The sequence below is a fragment of the Bison bison genome, unplaced genomic scaffold, assembly GCF_000754665.1.
Source record: "Bison bison bison isolate TAMUID 2011002044 unplaced genomic scaffold, Bison_UMD1.0 scf7180017858048, whole genome shotgun sequence".
Classification (NCBI taxonomy): domain Eukaryota; kingdom Metazoa; phylum Chordata; class Mammalia; order Artiodactyla; family Bovidae; genus Bison; species Bison bison.
In genome coordinates this window covers 4,398,874-4,420,188 of record NW_011488621.1, presented here as the reverse complement: position 1 = coordinate 4,420,188, position 21,315 = coordinate 4,398,874, and the positions used below count along the sequence as shown (strand labels likewise).

The following is a 21,315-nucleotide window of genomic DNA, read 5'->3' as shown; positions in this document are numbered from 1 at the left end:
AAATTTGTCTTACTGTTTGTCAGGGAAAAAATTGTCTTACTGTTTGCCAGGACTTTGCTGCAGAGAAAACTAAGGCCAAACTGAGTTTTAACTCTTACAGGAGACACTTCCTCTTTTGGCTGGGTGCTAAAATAATTGTTTACCTTTGAAACAGCAACGTTTAGAAGGTAACCCAGTGCATCTAAAATATCTAGTCTCTTTGTAGATCCTTAACTATGCTTTCTCTTTCCCGTGCTGGGTCATGGTATTTAGTTCTTCAGATTCAGGTCTTTGTATGAGAAAAATGTTCTTATATTATATATTCAAGATTCCCCCCTCCCCACCACACATACCCTTACCATTGTTACTATTTCCTTCTTCAGGAATAGTTTTCACATGTAGTGTCTCCTGTCTTCATTTATCACTTTCATCTTTTTTTCTTCTCTATTTATGTGAACATCTATGCTCTAGGACCATATTTTCTTAATACTCTATTGACATTTTTGCTATTTCTAATGTAGATTTTGTTATAATTATTTTTCTTTCTTTTCCTGAATATAACCTGTTCATTTGTAATTTATTTATATAGTTTTATTTATATTTAATGCCTTATGGGTCATTTTTCTTTCATCAAGAGTTTGTGTGTGTGTGTGGTGGGACTTTCTTCCCATTTCCTATTTATTATATCTTCTAATGCATGTTATTTTTCATTTGATAAGTTAAGTGTTTTCACAATTTCTCTTAGAGTATGTTATGCCTAGGTATTAGTGTTGTTGAATGATGGTTATTTTTTTGAAGGTGGATTACTTGCAAGAAAAATGAATGAACTAGGGTAGCAGACTGATGGGATTTTCTTGTATGTTAACTGTGAACACTTTCTCATCAGCTCTGTTCTGTACTCTTCCCTAAATTGTATGTCTCTAATTAGTGCTGTCATAATTCAAGTGTCATAATTCTGCCAAGGTTTCTTGGTAGAGATTTCTCTATTTCTCTTTAATGACTGAGATCAGCTGCTTCTGTGATTGTCACCTAACATTTGCCCTCTATTTTACCATTACAACAACCTGACTCCTAAAAAGAATATAAGTACAGGTGGAATTCTTGTTCGACTCTACATTTCATATATATCATGGGCTTAGGGTTCTTGAGAGTATTCAGTCTTGAGACCCTGCCATTCCAGGTAAGAGTTCATTGGTTGTATCCTCCAGGACCCTACAATCTTCCCCTGGAGAACTCTGCTTGTTTCCTCAAACGAGAGAAGTATGCGTATGCTTGCTTCTTTTAAGGTTCATTGACATCACATCATTTGGCTGATGTTCTTCAAAGTTTGTAGTAAGGAAATGTGTTTAATCCTCAGTGTAATGAAGATCTGAATATTTCCCCTTTGTACACTTTTTTACTTAGTGAACTATTTGCCATGGTGAATAGCTTTTTAATGCCAAAAATGACATTTCTGTGATCTTCAACCTCATGTAGAAAAGAAGGTAAAATGATCCATGTACAGTACCCTACAAGGGGCAGAGTTGTTTCATTTGTTCATCTATTAGCTTTTGGTGGGTATTCTTTGCCATATTCTTTAGAAACTTTATATTCATCAGCTATTCCTGCCTTCATTGGTTTTCCTTGATGTATTTTCCTTGCATGCAATTGACCTTTGTCTGACATATAGAACAATGTTCTAATTTTCCATTATAATTTAACAAACAATATTTATTTAAATTCAAGCATTGTGTTAAGTTCTAGTGTTTCATATATGAGTGAAGAAGTGGATCCTACCTTTAGGGGACAGTGATAAATTGAAATACACATTAAGTACAATTGAAAAAATCATAACAAAGGATGATGCTTGCTCCATTACAACTCTTTTCAGGTTTAGTAAAACTGCTTTTTCTGAGTGATGAGAAGTTTAAATGTCACAGACAAGTCAACTTTTGGGATGGATCTAAATGGATGGATAAGCTTTTTTTTTTTTTAAGTTGAGAAAGAACCAAAGAGAATATCATAATGAAAGGACTAAATATGTTCATGGAGGAGATAGCAAATGTGTGGAAAATGTGTTATTGAAACATGGGGAGCAAGGGAGATGAACATGGTGGTGGTGTTTAATGAAGTTCAATGAGGTTAATTTATGATTTGGAAAGGCATTGTGTTCCATACAAAGTTATGTGATCACCACTGGGATTTTCTTTCCTTCTCTTTTTTGTGGTCGCACTGTATGGCATATGGGATCTTAGTTCCCCAACCAGGGATCAAACCCACACGCAGTGGAAGTGTGGAGTCTTAACCACTGACTGCCAGGGAAGTCCCTCCCATTGGAATTTTAGAAAGTACTGTGATACTAGCATGAAGGATGGGTTGGGACAGAAGAGACTGGAGTCAGGAAGACTAGAGAGATTATTGCAATAATACAGATGAGACGCCGAGAGGCTCTCAAACACGATTCTGACATGTTGCCTGCATGGGAGTGGCACTTCTTCACAGCGGCCCTATTTGGCGGCTTCACCATTAGGATTGGAGAAGACATGTTTGAAAGATACTTTAGAATACATTTCAAAAGAGGCAGAATGGATGGGTTTCATAACACATTGACCTTGAAAGGGAAACAAAAGAATGGGACCCCAAGTTGGCGATGGAGTTATGGAAAATAACAGGATTTTCTTAACCCAGGTGGAGGATGCAGGAAAAGGGTCAGGCTTTTGAGGGACAGAAGTATGAGAGGAATTATCACTGAAGTTTTTGCTACCTTGAGTTTGATTTCCCTGGATGATATTCACATGGCTATCAGTAAAGTGAAAGTTAGAATTCTGGGCTAGAGAGTTTGGTGTGAGGATCTGAAGTGTATGTGTGACAGTGGGGATGTGAGTGCTGATAAGCTCATACAAGGAGAGGGTCTAAACTGAGAAGACAAGACAGGGACCCTGAGAATGGATTGGTGGACAGCTTGCTCAGAGGAGGAAGATGGGAGTTTGTAGGGCAGCCTCGTAAGGAAGAGGCAAGTTAGAAAGGCACGGTGTCACAGAGGTCTCACAGGCAGAAACTTCAGCAGTGTCAAACGTCAAATGGGTTAGTACGATGAAGACTGAAAAGAATTTACTGGGCTAGAAACTACAGGATTTCCCATAATTTTTAATAAAGACAATTTTAAACAAATAATGAAGGTGAAAGATAAATTTTAGTGAGTGGAAAAGTGAATGTGAGTTGAGGCAATAAAGATGTAGATGATTGCATTCATCAAGATATAAACAGAGCTGTGTCAACAATTTGTTGTATAACATTCCCCTCATTTTCCCCTCTTCAGTTAATACGTGTTTATTTTAACGTCAACTGCTCAGACAAGGGGCAGAACAACATAGGCCCGCTTGTATAATTGTCCATGATGGTATGTCAACTTTTATTTTTAGAAGCTCTTCATCGGACACTATTTCTTTGCCTTTTGATGGTTTATTTAATTGAAAATGTTCAAGTGCCTATGTTTATTGAATGTTATTTGAAGAAGAATTAACTTTGGGATTTTAGAAAACAGCAATTAGTGAAGAGAAAAGAATAAACACACTATTAACCATTGACATAGTGAAAGGTTGCTGCTATGAGCCATGAACAATGCCCAGATTCATGGTCTCCAGAGGAAACGAATTCAGTCTGAGGCTTGATCACTCAGAGCTTTTTGTGTAGAAAAGTTTTATTCAAGTATAAAAGAGATAGTGAAAACTTCTGACATAGACATCAGAAGGAGACAGAAAGAGTGCTCCCTTGCTAGCTTTTAGCAAGGAGTTCTGGTGGCTCAGAGGTTAAAGCGTCTACCTGGAAAGCGGGAGACCCAGGGGTTCGATCCCTGGGTCAGGAAGATCCCCCGGAGAAGGAGCTGGCAACGCACTCCAGCACTCTTGGCTGGAGAATCCCATAGAGGGAGGAGCCTGGTGGGCTACAGTCCATGGGGTGGCAAAGAGTTGGACACGACTGAGCGACTTCACTTTCACTTATATGCCTATTAGCAAGCTGATGATTAGAGAAAAGAAACACCTCAAAACTGAGAGAACTGCACCAGGCCCCTCTCCCACAACATGCATTTTGAGATAGCAATGGCACAGGGTGAGTCATCCTGGCCATAACACAATGGACATGAATCTTGAAGAAAGGCAGATTTCCAAGCAAATACATAGTTCATTAACATATCCCAAGAAAGACATTTCCATGAGAAAAACTGCATTGGTTAGCTCAAGGTTTGTGATAAAGTCAAGTTCAGGTGGAACCAGGTGTCACCACAACACAAAAAAGAAGCCTCCTTTAATTTTTTGTAGAGAAGGAAAAAACAGAATCTGCCACTCGCAGTTCATCCCCCCTGCCACTTGGGGACCTCTGGCCTCCCACCCGAGCTGTTAACACTCTCGGTAGGTGTGTTTCAGCTCAGTTCAGTCCAGTTCAGTCGCTCAGGCCTGTCTGAGTCTTTGCGACCCCATGAATGGCAGCACGCCAGGCCTCCCTGTCCATCACCAACTCCCGGAGTTCACCCAAACCCATGTCCATTGAGTCGGCAATGCCATCCAACCATCTCGTCCTCTGTTGTCCCCTTCTCCTCCTGCATTTATTCTCTATTATTACACAAATTTAGGCTTATTTATTAATAGAAACATAGAACTAGATCAACTATCCAAGTATGTACAGAGAATTAGTTAGACTGATAGTCTCTGATGGACATTTTCCTTTCTCCTACCCTACTCCTTGTTGTGTACTTTAGTCCTATGCTAGAATTCACTCCTACTTATTAGTATAAGAATTGCTATTCTTACTAAAATTTTATTGATAATGTTTCTGTTACTACTGCTACTTAACCATTTGTACTCTGAATACTGTACTAAGCCAATTTCTACTTATCACTGGATTCATCATTAGAGTAGAGAACGCTACAGTTAATTGCTTTGAAGCAGTCTGTTTTGTAGGCTTCCCAGGCGGTGCTGACGGTAAAGAACACGCTTGCCAAGGCAGAAGATATGAGCAACACAGGTTTGATCTGTGGGTTGGGAAGATCCCCGGGAGAAGCCAATGGCAACCCATTCCAGTATTCTTGCCTGGAGACTCTGACGGACAGAGGAGCCTGGCAGGCTATGGTCCGTAGAGTTGCAGAGTCAGATGCGACTGAAGTGACTTGGCATGCATGCGTACTCTGACATTTTCTCATGGTGTTCTCACATTTTCTCTTTGGCTCCACTGTTCATCTCCTTTATCTTGCCCTATAAGCCACTCAGATGAGCTTAGTCTCATAGTAAATAGTAGTTATGCATTTACAGTATTGTTAAGGCTTCACTTATTCTACCGCTTCCTCTTTGTTTTATGCAAAAGATATTTATCTGTTACACTTTTAAGGGAAAGCTTGTTGGAGAAAAATAATTTAGTCTTCAGTGCAGTTCTGTTCAGTTGCTTAGTCGTGACTCTTTGCGACCCCAGGGACTGCAGCATGCCAGGCCTCCCTGTCCATCACCAACTCCCAGAGTTTACCCAAACTCATGTCCATTGAGTCAGTGATGCCATCCAACCATCTCATCTTCTATCGTCCCCTTATTCTCCCGCCTTCAATCTTTCCCATCATCAAGGTCTTTTCAAATGAGTCAGTTCTTTGCATCAGATGGTCAAAGTATTGGAGTTTCAGCTTCAACATCAGTCCTTCCAAAGAATATTCAAGACTGATTTCCTTTAGGATAACTGGTTGGATCTCCTTGCAGTCCAAGGGATTCTCAAGAGTCTTCCTCAACACCACAGTTCAAAAGCATCAATTCTTGGCACTTAGCCTTCTTGAGGGTTCAACTCTCACATCCATACATGACTACTGGAAAAACCATAGCCTTGACTAGACAGACAGACCTTTGTTGGCAAAGTAATATGTCTGCTTTTTAATATGTCTAGGTTGGTCATAACTTTTCTTACAAGGAGTAAGCGTCTTTTAATTTCATGGCTGTAATCACCATCTGCAGTGATTTTGGAACCCAGAAAAATAAAGTCTGCCACTGTTTCTTTCCCCATCTATTTCCCATGAAGTGATGGGACCAGATGCCATGATCTTAGTTTTCTGAATGTTGAGCTTTAAGCCAACTTTTTCACTCTCCTCTTTCACTTTCTTCAAGAGGGTCTTTAGTTCTTCACTTTCTGCCATAAGGGTGGTGTCATCTTCATATCTGGGGTTATTGATATTTCTCCCAGCAATCTTGTGCTTCATCCAGCCCAGTGTTTCTCATGATGTACTCTGCACATAAGTTAAATAAGCAAGGTGACAATATACAGAATTTACCTACTTCTTTCCCTATTTGGAACCAGCTTGTTGTTCCATGTCCAGTTCTAACTGTTGCTTCCTGACCTGCACACAGATTTCTCAAGAGGCAGGTCAGGTGGTCTGGTATTCCCCTCTCCTTAAGAATTTTCCACAGTTTATTGTGATCCACACAGTCAAAGGCTTTGGCATAGTCAATAAAGCAGAAGTAGATATTGTCTGGAACTCTCTTGCTTTTTTGATGATCCAGCAGATGTTGGCAATTTGATCTCTGGTTCCTCTGCCTTTTCTAAAACCAGCTTGAACATTTGGAAGTTCACGGTTAATGTAATGTTGAATTTAGTCTTATTACTAATTTATACTTATTACTTTATATAAAGATAAAATGTATATTTATATTTTAACATATCTTTATAACACCCATCACACACAATTCACCATACTGCACAAATATGAAAATATATATCTACTCCTGAAGTAATATTAAGACATGTAAACAAGAGATCATCAATATGTCACTCAGATAAAACACTGGATTTTTCTTCTATTTCAATAATATATAGTGGGCCATATAGTGGGTTTATTAAAGATATATATTGGCTTCCCTGGTGGCTCAGATGGTAAAGAATCTGCTGGCAATGCAGGAGTCATGGGTTCAATCCCTGGGTCAGGAAGATGCCCTGAAGAAGGGAATGGCTATCCACTCTAGTATTGTTGCTTGGAGAATTCCATGGACAGAGGAGCCTGGTGGGCTACAGTCCATGGGATAGCAAAGAGTTGGACAAGATGGAGCAAGTTTAGTTTTTCAATTTAATAATATACAGTGAACCTTTTATATAGTTAAAGATATGCTCAGTTGCTAAGTTGTATCCAACTCTGCAACCCCAGGGACTGTAGCCCAGCCCACCAGGCTCCTCTGTACATGGAATTTTCCTGGCAAGAATACTGGAGTGGGTTGCCATTTCCTTATCCACAGTAAAGATATAGATAAAGATAATTGTTAATTTCACCATGAATTTCAAGTTTAAAATTCTTTATAACCATTCATTTATATCAGCCACTAATCTCTTTTCAAATTTACTCTTCTCAAAATCCTTTATTTTTATCCCCAATATAGGGTTAAGCCTCTTCTACCTTTGCTTAAAGCCCAGATAAGACATATTTATGAAGAGAAAAAGGACTGGAAAATAATATAAGCTTAGTCCTCTTTATACTGTTGAAGCCTTATCCTTCTATTAAATTTTATTACCAGAAATGCTCAACTTTATAATTTCAGGGTAAAGTCTTTTGCTTTTTTCCTTTTTAATGAAACTGCATGAAAGACAAGATCTAATATATTGTTCAGTGGCCTTTATGTAAAACCTTTGTGACAAATACCTCTTGGAAATGAGGCTTCCCTCATAGTTCAGTCAGTAAAGAATCTGCCTGCAATGCAGGAGACTGGGGTTTGATTCCTGGGTCGGGAAGATTCCCTGGAGAAGGAAATGGCAACCCACTCCAGTATTCTTGCCTGGAGAACCCCATGGACAGAGGAGCCTGGTGGGCTACGGTCCACGGTGTCACAACAGTTGGACACGACTTAGTGACTAAAACACCAATATATTGTTCAGTGGCTTTTATGTAAAACCTTTGTGACCAAAACCTCTTGGAAATGAGGATCAGTGGAGATTTTTTTTGGTGAATTGTAAAGTATCCTTGGAGAAGGCAATGGCACCCCACTCCAGTATTCTTGCCTGGAAAATCCCATGGATGGAGGAGCTGCGAGTACTATCTAGCTTATTCTAGATTTTTGAGTTCACTTGGCTGTGCCAAGCCCTGTGCAAACTTGTACCTTCAGATGCTGCAGCTTTCCTCAGGCAAGGTGAACTTTCAATTTTTCTATTCTTTACTGGCAATTCATAGTCTGATAATACCTGTCCTATGGATTTTATATTTTTGCTTTACCTGAAAGATGAATATATTTACTTTTTCAAAGCCCCTTTCAAAGTCAGAATTTCTCAAACCTTGTCCTTTTCCCAAATCTCTGTGGCACCATCCGCCTTTTATGTCCACACCAGTCCCCAGGGCTATTTCTGACCCTGTTCTTAAACTCAGTTAGGAAGATGGACTAAATCAATACTTAGTGTTAAGTCTTTTCTTAACTCATGTATATAAATCTACTATAAAATTTTATATAATATCCTATAATAGAAATATTACTATACTAAAAGTATTTTGATATAATTTAATTGTCACTTGATTCATTTAAAATAATAATTCCATATAATGCTAAAATGCAATTAGCTAATTTTTCCTTAAGTTTTAACTGAGTAATTTAAGTAAGAAGATGCCTAAAATGTATAATTAGAATTTTCAAGTGTATTAAATGGTGATGATTTATGTGGTAGGTAGCAGCCAGTTTTTTGTTTAAATTTTACTAATCTCAATTTTGCATTTAGAAAGTGGTTATCTGCTGTTGATTCATTTTTAGATCACAAAAGGCTTAAAACATTTTTGAAATTTTATGATTCCATAATCTGGCATTAAAGCGGATACATTTATTGAAATGTGGTCAATGAATACATTTTGACAAAGGGTTAGAAAAGCCTTAGGCCACTGATTTTCTCAGTACCTGTCCACTAAGGGAAGGAGTAATGTGCACCTCAGTGTTTGTTACTGCTTTCCATTCTACAACATTTCCAACAGTATGCATTCTCCCGGGATATGGAGAGGCCCTGTTATGTGAGTGCCCATCTTTGTAATGATGATTGTCGTCAATATTCTATCTTCCTTTTCATCTCCTTTGAAAGATGTCAGTTCTTTCTGGCACTGAAGGGGAATGACAATTAGTTTGCTTCTTGGCTATGATTACTATCTTTCTGCTTGTAAGGGAGTGTGTGTGATTTGCTTACACTTGAACTTCAGAAGGAATTGCAAAATGAACCCAGACCCTGGAAGATGATTTGTAGAGCTCTGATGAGGAGCTAGCCAACGATGGGGCCCTGCATAGGAATGAACAAAAATGACTAGTATTTCAGAGATAGACAGGGTGATAAAGGGAGAGGGAGACCTCAAGAAAACTCTTGTTTGAATTTTTATATCTAGAGTTCTGGAACCACTTCACGTTTGAAAGGCATAGGATAAAGATTCTGAAAGGCTTGCTTCCAGAGAAGTGACGTGATATAAACATTCCATTTACTGGAATTAAACACATAAAATATGCCAGACTAAATCTGACATACATGAAAAACATTAAATTCTTTCCTCTTTTTATTTTTTTTTCTCTTTCCTCTTTTTAATCACCCTATGCAATTCTGCTTGTGTATCAAATAAAGTCTGGTAATACCTCATTTTCATAGTCACTGAATTCCTTTACTATGATGAATGTTTGCAATTAAACTCTGTTTGCAAATTTGGTTAATAGGGTTGCAGAAAATTACATTTTTAATTGATTTTTTTTTAATTTTGCAGACTTGCAAAAATCTAGGCACATTGATTATGGTCAGTTGAATGCATTATGCCACATGAGAGAAAAACAACACAGGTAGGTTATCATGCCTTCCTTTTCCTGTCACTCAAATGAATATGGATATGCTTGTTCCATGGATAAAGTACAGTAATAAACCATTGTTGACTCTCAGAGATACCTGATTTACCACACAGATAAAAATATCTGAAAACCTGGAGGTTATTTCTCCAGGTTGAAGGGGCAGACTATATATGTCATATTTTAAGGAAACAATTTAGTGTGAAGCACGCATAACTCATCCCCAGCTGGACCCTTTCTAGAACTCAAAAAGCAGTCATAAGAGAAAAAAGCTTCAAATGGTTGAAAACACAAATCCTGAGTGAAATAGGCACTTTAGCTGTGCCTAGGAGATGCCTAGTTGAAATATATTCAACCGAAAGAACTAAAAAAATATTGGTTTAAAGCTCAGGATACTTAAGATATGTGATACTTGAAGATACAATTTTTAAAAAATCTATTTTCTTGTAAACTCCTTTTCCCAAGTTGGATTTTTGAAATTATAAAACTAGCTAGTTTGTTTCCTGTCCATCAGCGTCTGTCTATCCTCCTACTTTTCTTCACTGGGAGAGGCCCTTGCCTCATCTTAAGTCATATCCTCTTAACCACTTCAAATTATTTATATCTTCATTGATGTAAATTATTTACATAATTATTACATAATTATTTACAAGTTATTTGCAAATTATTTACATCTTCATTCATGTATTTACATAATTATTTAAAATTATTACATAATTATTTATAAATTATTTACATCTTACATCTCTCTACTTTTCCTTTCTTGGAGAAAGAGAGGAGGCTATGCTTTTTTAAAAAATTTTTCCAAAGCTTACATTTTTTACTATGCCTTCTTGTCCTTTTTGTACACATGGCATCTTTTGCCATAGGGTTAAGAATTAAATAAACTTACTCTGGAGTCAGGCAAGTCGCCTGGTTTTAATCCCGGCTCAGCCACTTCCCAGCTGTGTGGCCTTGCATAATTTCTTTTTACCTCAGTTTTCTCGTTAGTAAAATGGAAATAACAGTCTTATCCATTTCAAAGAATTATTAGGATGATTAAATGAGCTAATGTATATGTAAAGAGTATCTGGTACATGGTAAGAGCTATATATGTATTTTCATTATTGTTTAAAAAAGCTCACCCAGGCTTTTGACTATTGAATTTATATGCAGCTCCCCCCACCTTTTTTTTTTTTTTTCACATAGAAGATTTTATGTGAAGCTTTTGGAGCAGAACACTTCTTTTACCCTTATTTTCCTTCTGCTTTCTAGGCCAGTTATTTTATTTTAAAATTTATTTCTAGATTCTACCTCCTTACCTTTGAGGAATCATAATAAGGGAGATTAAATCATGTAGATCTGGGTCTGCCAAAGAATCCATTCTACAAAACTTTTAGCAGCCTTCATCTGTCTGGATTGAGAATCCCTTCCAGGCAGTGTTGCCTCATCAGACAATCGTCTGGCTGTCCTGCCTCACTTCCCTCTATTTAGTCCCGTGTTTTCTGTGCCTCTCTTAGACACTGTCTGTGTGTGCTCCGTCGCTCAGTCATGTCTGACTCTGTGCCCCTTTGTACTGCATCCCACTAGGCTCCTCTGACCATAAGATGTTCCAGCCAGTGATACTGGAGCGGGCTGTCATTCCCTCCTCCAGGCGATCTTGCCAACCCAGGGACTGAACTTGCCTCTCCTGCAGATTCTTTACCTCTGAGTTATCACGGAAGCCCCTCTCTTTCTTTTTGCAAACACCAGGGGCCCGGAAAGGGGCACATTTTAGGGGGACTATGTATAGGTTTTGGCTCATTCTTTTAGAAAACATTTTGTTGTTACTGTTCAGTCACTAAGTTGTGTCTGACTCTTTGTGACCCCATGGACTGCAGCACGTGTTCTCCTGGAGTTTGCTCAAATTCATGTCCATTGATTCGGTGATGCTATCTAACCATTTCAGCCTCTGCCACCCTCTTTTCCTTTTGCCTTCAGTCTTTCCCAGCATCAGGGGCTTTCCGGTGAGGTGGGTCTTCCCATCAGGTGGCCAAAGTATTGAAGCTTCAGCTTTCGCAGCAGTCCTTCCAATGAATATTCAGGATTGATTTCCTTTAAGATTGACTGTTTTCATCTCCTTGCAATCCAAGGGAGGGACTCTCAAGGGACTTCTCCAACACCACAATTTGAAAGCATCAATTCTTTGGTGTTCAGCCTTCTGTATGGTTTAACTCTCACATCTGCTTGTGACTATTGGAAAAATCATAGCTTTGACTATACAGACCTTTGTCAGCAAAGTGATGTCTGCTTTTTAATACACTGTCTAGTTTTGTCATAGCTTTTCTTCCAAGGAGCAAGCGTCTTAAATTCATGGCTGCAGTCACCTTCACAAAGTTAGATATGGAAATAGTATTTAAAATAAGAAAACAAACTACAACAAATTAATGAAGACTTGACATTCAGGTTTCTTTTCCTTCATGAGACTTCTTAAGGCAATTTATCCAAAATACATACATAGAAATTACTTAAATCTTTCAGAGAGATTTAAGAAAAATTTGCTCTTCCATATTTATTTCGTATGTATTATATGTTTAAAATAACCAATGAAATATACTTTTTCCTGTAATAAAAACAGAAAGCCTGAGAATTAAATGACCCAAGGATTAAATTTTTCTTATACATGTAAACTATGAAAGATTGTAGTTTTGGAGTCTACTATTTTCTGGATGCAGTGGAAGGGTATAGAGGCTTCTCATTGCGATGGCGTCTCTTGTTTCAGAGCATGCGCTCTAGGTTGCATGGGCTTCAGTAGTTGTGGCTCCCAGGCTCCAGAACGCAAGATCAACAGTTGTGGTGCATGGGCTTACCTGCTCTGCACCATGTGGGATCCTCCTGGATCAGGGTTCAAACTTTTGTCTCCTGCATTGGCAGGCAGATTCTTTACCACTGAGCCACTAGGGAAGCTCAGGTCTTTGTTTTGATATTCAGTTCAATTCAGTCACTCAGTCGTGTCCGACTCTTTGCGACCCCATGAATTGCAGCACACCAGGCCTCCCTGTCCATCACCAACTTCTGGAGTTCACTCAGACTCACGTCCATCAAGTCAGTGATGCCATCCAGCCATCTCATTCTCTGTCGTCCCCTTCTCCTCCTGCCCCCGATCCCTCCCAGCATCAGAGTCTTTTCCAATGAGTCAACTCTTTGCATGAGGTGGCCAAAGTACTGGAGTTTCAGCTTTAGCATCATTCCTTCCAAAGAAATCCCAGGGCTGATCTCCTTCAGAATGGACTGGTTGGATCTTCTTGCAGTCCAACGGACTCTCAAGAGTCTTCTCCAACAACACAGTTCAAAAGCATCAATTCTTCTGCACTCAGCCTTCTTCACAGTCCAACTTTCACACCCATACATGAGCACAGGAAAAACCATAGCCTTGACTAGATGGACCTTTGTTGGCAAAGTAATGTCTCTGCTTTTGAATATGCTATCTAGGTTGGACATAACTTTTCTTCCAAGGAATAAGCATCTTTTAATTTCATGGCTACAATCACCATCTGCAGTGATTTTTGGAGCCCCCCAAAATAAAGTCTGACACTGTTTCCACTGTTTTCCCATCTATTTCCCATGAAGTGATGGGACCGGATGCCATGATCTTCATTTTCTGAATGTTGAGCTTTAAGCCAACTTTTTGACTCTCCACTTTCACTTTCATCAAGAGGCTTTTGAGTTCCTCTTCACTTTCTGCCATAAGGGTGGTGTCATCTGCATACCTGAGGTTATTGATATTTCTCCTGGCAATCTTGATTCCAGCTTGTGTTTCTTCCAGTCCAGCATTTCTCATGATGTACTCTGCATATAAGTTAAATAAAGTGAAGTGAAGTGAAGTCACTCAGTTGTGCCCAACTCTTTGTGACCCCATGGACAGTAGCCTGCACCAAGCTCCTCCGTCCATGGGATTTTCCAGGCAAGAGTACTGGAGTGGGTTGCCATTTCCTTCTCCAGGGAATCTTCCCAACCCAGGGATCGAACCCAGGTCTTCCGCATTGTAGACAGACGCTTTACCATCTGAGCCACCAGGGAATAAGCAGGGTGACAAGATACAGCCTTGACGTACTCCTTTTCCTATTTGGAACCAGTCTGTTGTTCCATGTCCAGTTCAAACTGTTGCATCCTGACCTGCATACAAATTTCTCAAGAGGCAGGTCAGGTGGTCTGGTATTCCCATCTCTTTCAGAGTTTTCCACAGTTTATTGTGATCCACACAAAGGCTTTGGCATAATGAATAAAGCAGAAATACATGTTTTTCTGGAACTCTCTTGCTTTTTCCATGATCCAGCGGATGTTGGCAATTTGGTCTCTGGTTCCTCTGCCTTTTCTAAAACCAGCTTGAACATCAGGAAGTTCACGGTTCACGTATTGCTGAAGCCTGGCTTGGAGAATTTTGAGCATTACTTTACTAGCATGTGAGATGAGTGCAATTGTGCGGTAATTTGTGTATTCTTTGGCATTGCCTTTCTTTGGGATTGGAATGAAAACTGACCTTTTCCAGTCCTGTGGTCACTGCTGAGTTTTCCAAATTTGCTGGCATAGTGAGTGCAGCACTTTCACAGCATCATCTTTCAGGATTTGAAATAACTCAACTGGAATTCCATCACCTCCACTAGCATTGTTCATAGTGATGCTTTCTAAGGCCCACTTGACTTCACATTCCAGGATGTCTGGCTCTAGATGAGTGATCACACCATCATGATTATCTGGGTCATGAAGATCTTTTTTGTACAGTTCTTCTGTGTATTCTTGCCACCTTTTCTTAATATCTTCTGCTTTTGTTAGGTCCATACCATTTCTGTCCTTTATCGAGCCCACCTTTGCATGAAATGTTCCCTTGGTATCTCTAATTTTCTTGAAGAGATCTCTAGTCTTTCCCATTCTGTTGTTTTCCTCTATTTCTTTGCATTGATCACTGAGGAAGGCTTTCTTATCTCTTCTTGCTATTCTTTGGAACTCTGCATTCAGATGCTTATATCTTTTCTTTTCTCCCCTGATTTTTGCGTCTCTTATTTTCACAACTATTTGTAAGGCCTCCTCAGACAGCCATTTCGCTTTTTTGAATTTCCTTTTCTTGGGGATGGTCTTGATCCCTGTCTCCTGTACAATGTCATGAACCTCCATCCATAGTTCATTAGCACTCTGTCTATCATATCTAGTCCCTTAAATCTATTTCTCACTTCCACTGTATAATCATAAGGGATTTGATTTAGGTCATACCTGAATGGTCTAGTGGTTTTCCCCTCTTTCTTCAATTTAAGTCTGAATTTGGCCATAAGGAGTTAATGATCTGAGCCACAATCTGCTCCTGGTCTTGTTTTTACTGAATTTATAGAGCTTCTTCATCTTTGGCTGCAAAGAATATAATCAGTCTGATTTTGGTGTTGACCATCTGGTGATGTCCATGTGTAGAGTCTTCTCTTGTGGTGTTGGAAGAGGGTGTTTGTTATGACCAGTGTGTTCTCTTAGAAAACTCTATTAGCCTTTGCCCTGCTTCATTCTGTATTCCAAGGCCAAATTTGCTTGTTACTCCAGGTGTTTCTTGACTTCCTACTTTTGCATTCCAGTCCCTATAATGAAAAGGACATATTTGGGGGGTGTTAGTTCTATTAGTGTGCATTTAAAAAAAGAAACATTAAAATTGGTGAATTTTTGTGTTCAGTTTAGTTCAGTTCAGTTTAGTCACTCAGTCGTGTCCTACTCTTTGCGATCCCATGAATCTCAGCACGCCAGGCCTCCCTGTCCATCACCAACTCCTGGAGTTTACCCAAACTCATGTCCATCGAGTGGGTGATGCCATCCAGCCATCTCATGCTCTGTCATTCCCTTCTCCTCCTGCCTCCAATCCCTTGCAGCATCAGGGTCTTTTCCAATGAGTCAACTCTTCACATCAGGTGCCCAAAAGAATTTTTGTGTAAGTATTTTAATATTGAAGGTGGAAGAAAAAACATAACGTTTTCAGCATATTATGCTTTATTATTTCAAGAAAAGTAAAAATACAACTGAAACACACCAAAAAATATCTGTACAGTGTATATAGAAGCTTCTGTGACTAATCAAATGTGTCAAAAGTGGTTTGCAAAGTTTCACATTGAAGATTTCTCGATGGACAATGATCCATGATTGAGTAGACAAGTTGAAGTTGATAGAGATCAAATTGAGACATTAATTGAGAACATGCATTGAAAGTCTGCACCAGCTTGGTTATGTTAATTGCTTTGATGTTTGAATTCCACATAAGTTAAGCGAAAAAACCTTCTTGACCATATTTCCACATGAGATTCCTCACTTACACATAGCAAAAATGTTCTGTTTTAAAAACAGATTGTGGTAGGCAATGAAAAGTGGATCATGGACAATAATGTCAAATGGAAGAGATCATGGGGTAAGTGACATGAACCACTACCAACCACACCAGTCTGGTCTGCATCCAAGGCAGGCGATGTGTATATGGTGGGACTGGAAAGGAGTCCTCTTTTATGAGTTCCCTCTGGAAAGCCAAAAGTTTAATTCCCTTAAGTACTGCTCCCCAATTAGACCAACTGAAAGCAGCATCTGATGAAAATCATCCGAAATTAGTCAACAGAAAATGCAAAATCTTCCATCAGGAGAACATGCCTGCATGTTTCTTTAATGACCAGTCAAAAAGTGTTACAGTTTGGTTGGGAAGTTCTGATTCATTGCCTGTATTCATTAGACATTTCACCTTTGTATTCCATTTATTTTGGTCTTCACAAAATTACCATCATGGAAAAAAATATAAATTTCCTGGAAGACTGTAAAAAGCACCTGCAACCGTTCTCTGTTCAAAGAGGTAAAAAGTTTGGGGAAGATGGAATTATGAAGTTTCCTGGAAAAGAGCAGATGGTATTGGAATAAAACACTGATCACAGGATTCAATAAAGTTCTTGGTGAAAATGAAAAATGTATTTTTTACTTAAATATCAAAGGAATATTTTTGCCAACCCAACACACACACACACACACACACACACACACACACGTACATATATGTATTCACTGTCTTTGGATAGCTGTCTTTCCTCCCTGTCCAGGGTGGGAAGGGGAAAAGGGGAGGCTGCTTTGCCTTACCATCTACCATGTACCTCGTAATGGTATCTTGTACATGGGCTCAATTCCTGCTGTTAAAGCTGCTCCTGTCTACTATTTAAGTGCATGTGAGTTCTTCTCAGTCCTTCTCACTGAGAATCACACACACACACACACACACACACACACATGCATGCACATGTGCTCAGTCGCTTCATTTGTGGCTGACTCTGTGACCCCATGGACTGTAGCCCATCAGGCTCCCCTATCCTTGGGATTTTCCAGGCAAACCGAGTAGGTTGCCATGCCCTCCTCCAGGGGATCTTCCCAACCCAGGGACAAAACCTCATCTCCTGCGTATCCTGCATTGCAGAAGACCAGGAGACGCTAGTTCAATCTTTCCTGAAAAATCTCACGAACAGAGGAGCCTGGCAGGCTACAGTCCATGGGGTCACAAGAATTGGACATGACAGAGCAACTAAACAACAATATACATACATGCAGAGTACAACCGTTTCTCACTACTTCTACTAAAACCATCTTGGTCCAGAGCACCAGTGCTCTTGCCAGGATTACTGCAATAGCCTATTGACTGATTTTCTTACTCCATCCCTTGCCCATTTACAGTCTGTAAGTTGGCACAGTAGCCAGGGAAATATTGTCAAAATGTACATCAGAACATGGTTTGCTCAAAATATTCGAATGCCTTCCATATCACTCAAGGTAAAAGCTAAGATGTTCACGGTGGCCTGCAGGGTCATACATGATCTCATCCCACTGCGTCTCTAACCACTTCTGGACAAGACCCTCCCGTTTCTTTTGCTCTAACGCAGTTACCTCCACGAGCCGTTCCTACCACACCGAGTATGCTCCTGCCTCAGGGCCTTTGCATCATGCTTTCTATCTGGGATGCTCTTCCTTCAGATGTCTACTCTCCTTCATCCCTTACTCCCCTCAGTGTCACAGGGAAGGACAGAATCTGACTCCATGTTGGGTTGGCTGATTTAACCTCTGCTTTCCATTTCTTTCATTAATATCATCACTAAAAGGATTCTGTCTGTAGCTGTGAGCATACACAGTGGTCTGCCTTGGGGAATCCTGCCCGTCCACCTGCATGTGAAATGAAAGTGCCTTTGTTCAGCTCACAGGGAGTCACCTTGACCCTGTGAATGGCTGCAGGAGAAATGAACACATCCCCTCCCGAGGCTGGCCAAACCAGGAGACATTTTGCCAGACTTACGGCCTTTTTACTTTACTTCCTCACCTCATCTCCCTTGCTCTTCTATAAAACAAACTAGCATCCAGACCCCAATAAAGTGGTACTCTAGGACCCTAGTTAGCCATCTTCTTGGCTGCCTGACTTTCTGAGTAAAGTTCCTCTTCCTTGTCTCAACACCTAGCCTCTTGATTGTGGTCTGTTGTGCAGTGAGCAGGCCATGCTCGGACTTGGTTACATCAGGCTTTCTGTGACCAGCCTATATGAAATAGATACTCTTAGCACTTATTATCCTCTGAGTGTCGCTTTCATTTCTTAATAGGATATCTGGCATATAGTTATACATTTATTTTTGTTTCCTTTCTCTACAGTGAAAACTTCATGAGGAAAAAATTCATTTTATTTCTCATGTATTCTCAGTGATTAGAATAGTATCTGACACATTACTGGTACACTTTAAATATTTGTTGAATAATCTCCTTTATCTGGCATGATAGTTTTCTATAATCTGAATCAATTAATATATTCTTGTTACTACTTGTTGATGTTAATATTACTCCTGAGTGAATATCCCCTAAAGTGCCAAACCTTTTTTATGAACTCCTTTCTCCTGATACTCTTCTTAATCTCCCGTAAAGAATCTGCCTGCAATGCAGGAGACCTGGGTTTGATCCCTGGGTTGGGAAGATCCCCTGGAAAAGGAAATGGCAACCCACTCCAGCATTCTTGCCTGGAGAATCCCATGGACAGAGGAGCCTGACGGGCTACGGTCCATGGTGTCACAACGGTCAGACACGACTTAATGACTAAAACACACACACACACCATACCATCTGTAATTTTATTTATCCGTCAAGGTCCAGATTGTCTCCCATCAAATGTCATTGTTTTTTATTTTCCTATACATTTGTTTCAGAAAGGCTGTAACCAGGGAGTCTGAATGATTGCATTCTAGCTCTTATTTTGCCATTAAGTGTGATGGAGGTATTTGTAATATCAGTTAAATTCTCAGGGTTCAGTGTTCTCATTTGCAAAAGGAATGACATAAATTTGATCTGACACAAAAAATTTTAGCCTTATTACTGTATAAAGCTGAAGCTATATTTTTATCCACACTTTTATCTTAGTGAATGATAAAATTATCTACACAGCTGTCCAAGCCAGAAACTGTTATATCATAAACTCCCATTTTCTCTGCATTTGATAAATAAATTGTAATCACATTACTTATCAGAGCTTTTATAATGGGCTTTTTACATCTCCAGTCTTGTCTCCCAGTGACTCTTCCTTTCCTCCCAGTGATGACATGACTTCACTACACCTGCACAATATTGTTGAGGGTCTTGTACTTTTTGCTCATATTGATGTCTCGGTCTGAATTACCATCTTCCCATTCATCCCCAACTTCCAATAAATAGGTGAACTAATCTTCATAGTCAACCTAAAATCTTCTCCAAGAAGAGTATTCTTCTCCATTTCCACTTGACTCTGTAATATTTTCTATCAGAGCACTCCTGATAATTTATTATGCTTTTGTTTAAAGTCTCTTTTTCTCTATTATAATAGAGATGGCTCTTTGAAGACTATATTTATTAGATTAAGGTGACTGCCATTATAGATTTATAAGAGAAATAGATTTAAGGGACTAGATCTGATCGACAGAGTGCCTGATGAGCTATGGATGGAGGTTTGTGACATTGTACAGGAGATAGGGAGCAAGACCATTGCCAAGAAAACAAAATGCAAAAAAGAAAAACGGCTGTCTGAGGAGGCCTTACAAATAGCTGTGAAAAGAAGAGATGTGAAAAGCAAAGGAGGAAAGGAAAGATATACCCATTTCAATGCAGAGTTCCAAATAACAGCAAAGAGATAAGAAAGCCTTCTTCAGTGATCAGTGCAAAGAAATAAAGGAAAACAATGGAATGGAAAAGACTAGAATCTCCTCAAGAAAATTAGAGATACCAAGGGAACATTTAATGCAAAGATGGGCTCGATAAAAGACAGAAATGGTAGGGACCTAACAGAAGCAGAAGATATTAAGAAGAGGTGGCAAGAATACACAGAAGAACTGTACAAAAAAGATCTTCATGACCCAGACAAACACGATGGTGTGATCACTCACCTAGAGACAGACATCCTGGAATGTAAAGTCAAGTGGGCTTTAGGAAGCACCACTACGATCAAAGCTAGTGGAGGTGATGGAATTCCAGTTGAATTATTTCAAATCCTGAAAGATGATGCTGTGAAAGTGCTGCACTCAATATGCCAGCAAATTTGGAAAACTCAGCAGTGGCCACAGGACTGGAAAAGGTCAGTTTTCATTCCAATCCCAAAGAAAGGCAATGCCAAAGAATGCTCAAACTACTGCACAATTGTACTCATCTCACATACTAGTAAAGTAATGCTCACAATTCTCCAAGCCAGGCTTCAATGGTACATGAACTGTGAACTTCCAGATGTTCAAACTGGAATTAGAAAAGGCAGAGGAACCAGAGATTAAATGGCCAACATCCATTGGATCATCAAGGCGAGAGAGTTCCAGAAAAACTTCTACTTCTGCTTTATTGACTATGCCAAAGCCTTTGACTGTGTGGATCACCACAAACTGTGGAAAATTCTGAAAGAGATGGGAATACCAGACCACCTGACTTGCCTCTTCTTATGTCAGAAAGCGATGAAAAACTAAAGAGCCTCTTGATGCAAGTGAAAGAGGAGAGTGAAAATGTTGGCTTAAAGCTCAACATTCAGAAAACTAAGACCATGGCATCTGGTCCCATCACTTTATGGTAAATAGATGGGAAACAATGGAGACAGTGACAGACTTTATTTTTTTTTTTTGCAGAGGTTGGGGGGGGGAGGAATCCAAAATCACTGCAGATGATGACTACAGTCATGAAATTAAAAGATGCTTGCTCCTTGGAAGAAAAGCTATGGCCAACCTAGACAGCATATTAAAAAGCAGAGACATTACTTTGCCAACAAGGTCTGTCTAGTAAAATCTATGGCTTTTCCAGTAGTCATGTATGGATGTAAAAGTTGGACTATAAAGAAAGCTGAGAGCTGAAGAATTGATGCTTTTGAACTGTGGTGTTGGAGAAGACTCTTGAGAGTCCCTTGGACTGCAAGGAGATCCAACCAGTCCATCCTAAAGGAAATTAGTCCTGAATTTTCATTGGAAGGACTGATGCTGAAGTTGCAACTCCAGTACTTTGGCCACCTGATACGAAGAGCTGACTCATTTGAAAAGACCCTGGTGCTAGGGAAAATTGAAGGTGGGGG

The 21,315-nt window shown here is 39.5% G+C and overlaps 1 protein-coding gene across 1 annotated transcript in view; it reads left to right on the top strand.

Moving 5' to 3' along the window:
* Positions 1–21,315, top strand: part of CNBD1 (cyclic nucleotide binding domain containing 1) — a 531,230-nt gene that overhangs the window by 13,263 nt on the left and 496,652 nt on the right. Inside the window, exon 2 of the mRNA XM_010862239.1 lies at positions 9,689–9,761. Within this exon, the coding sequence (XP_010860541.1) occupies positions 9,689–9,761 (73 nt within the window). The remainder of the gene's footprint in view (positions 1–9,688; positions 9,762–21,315) is intronic.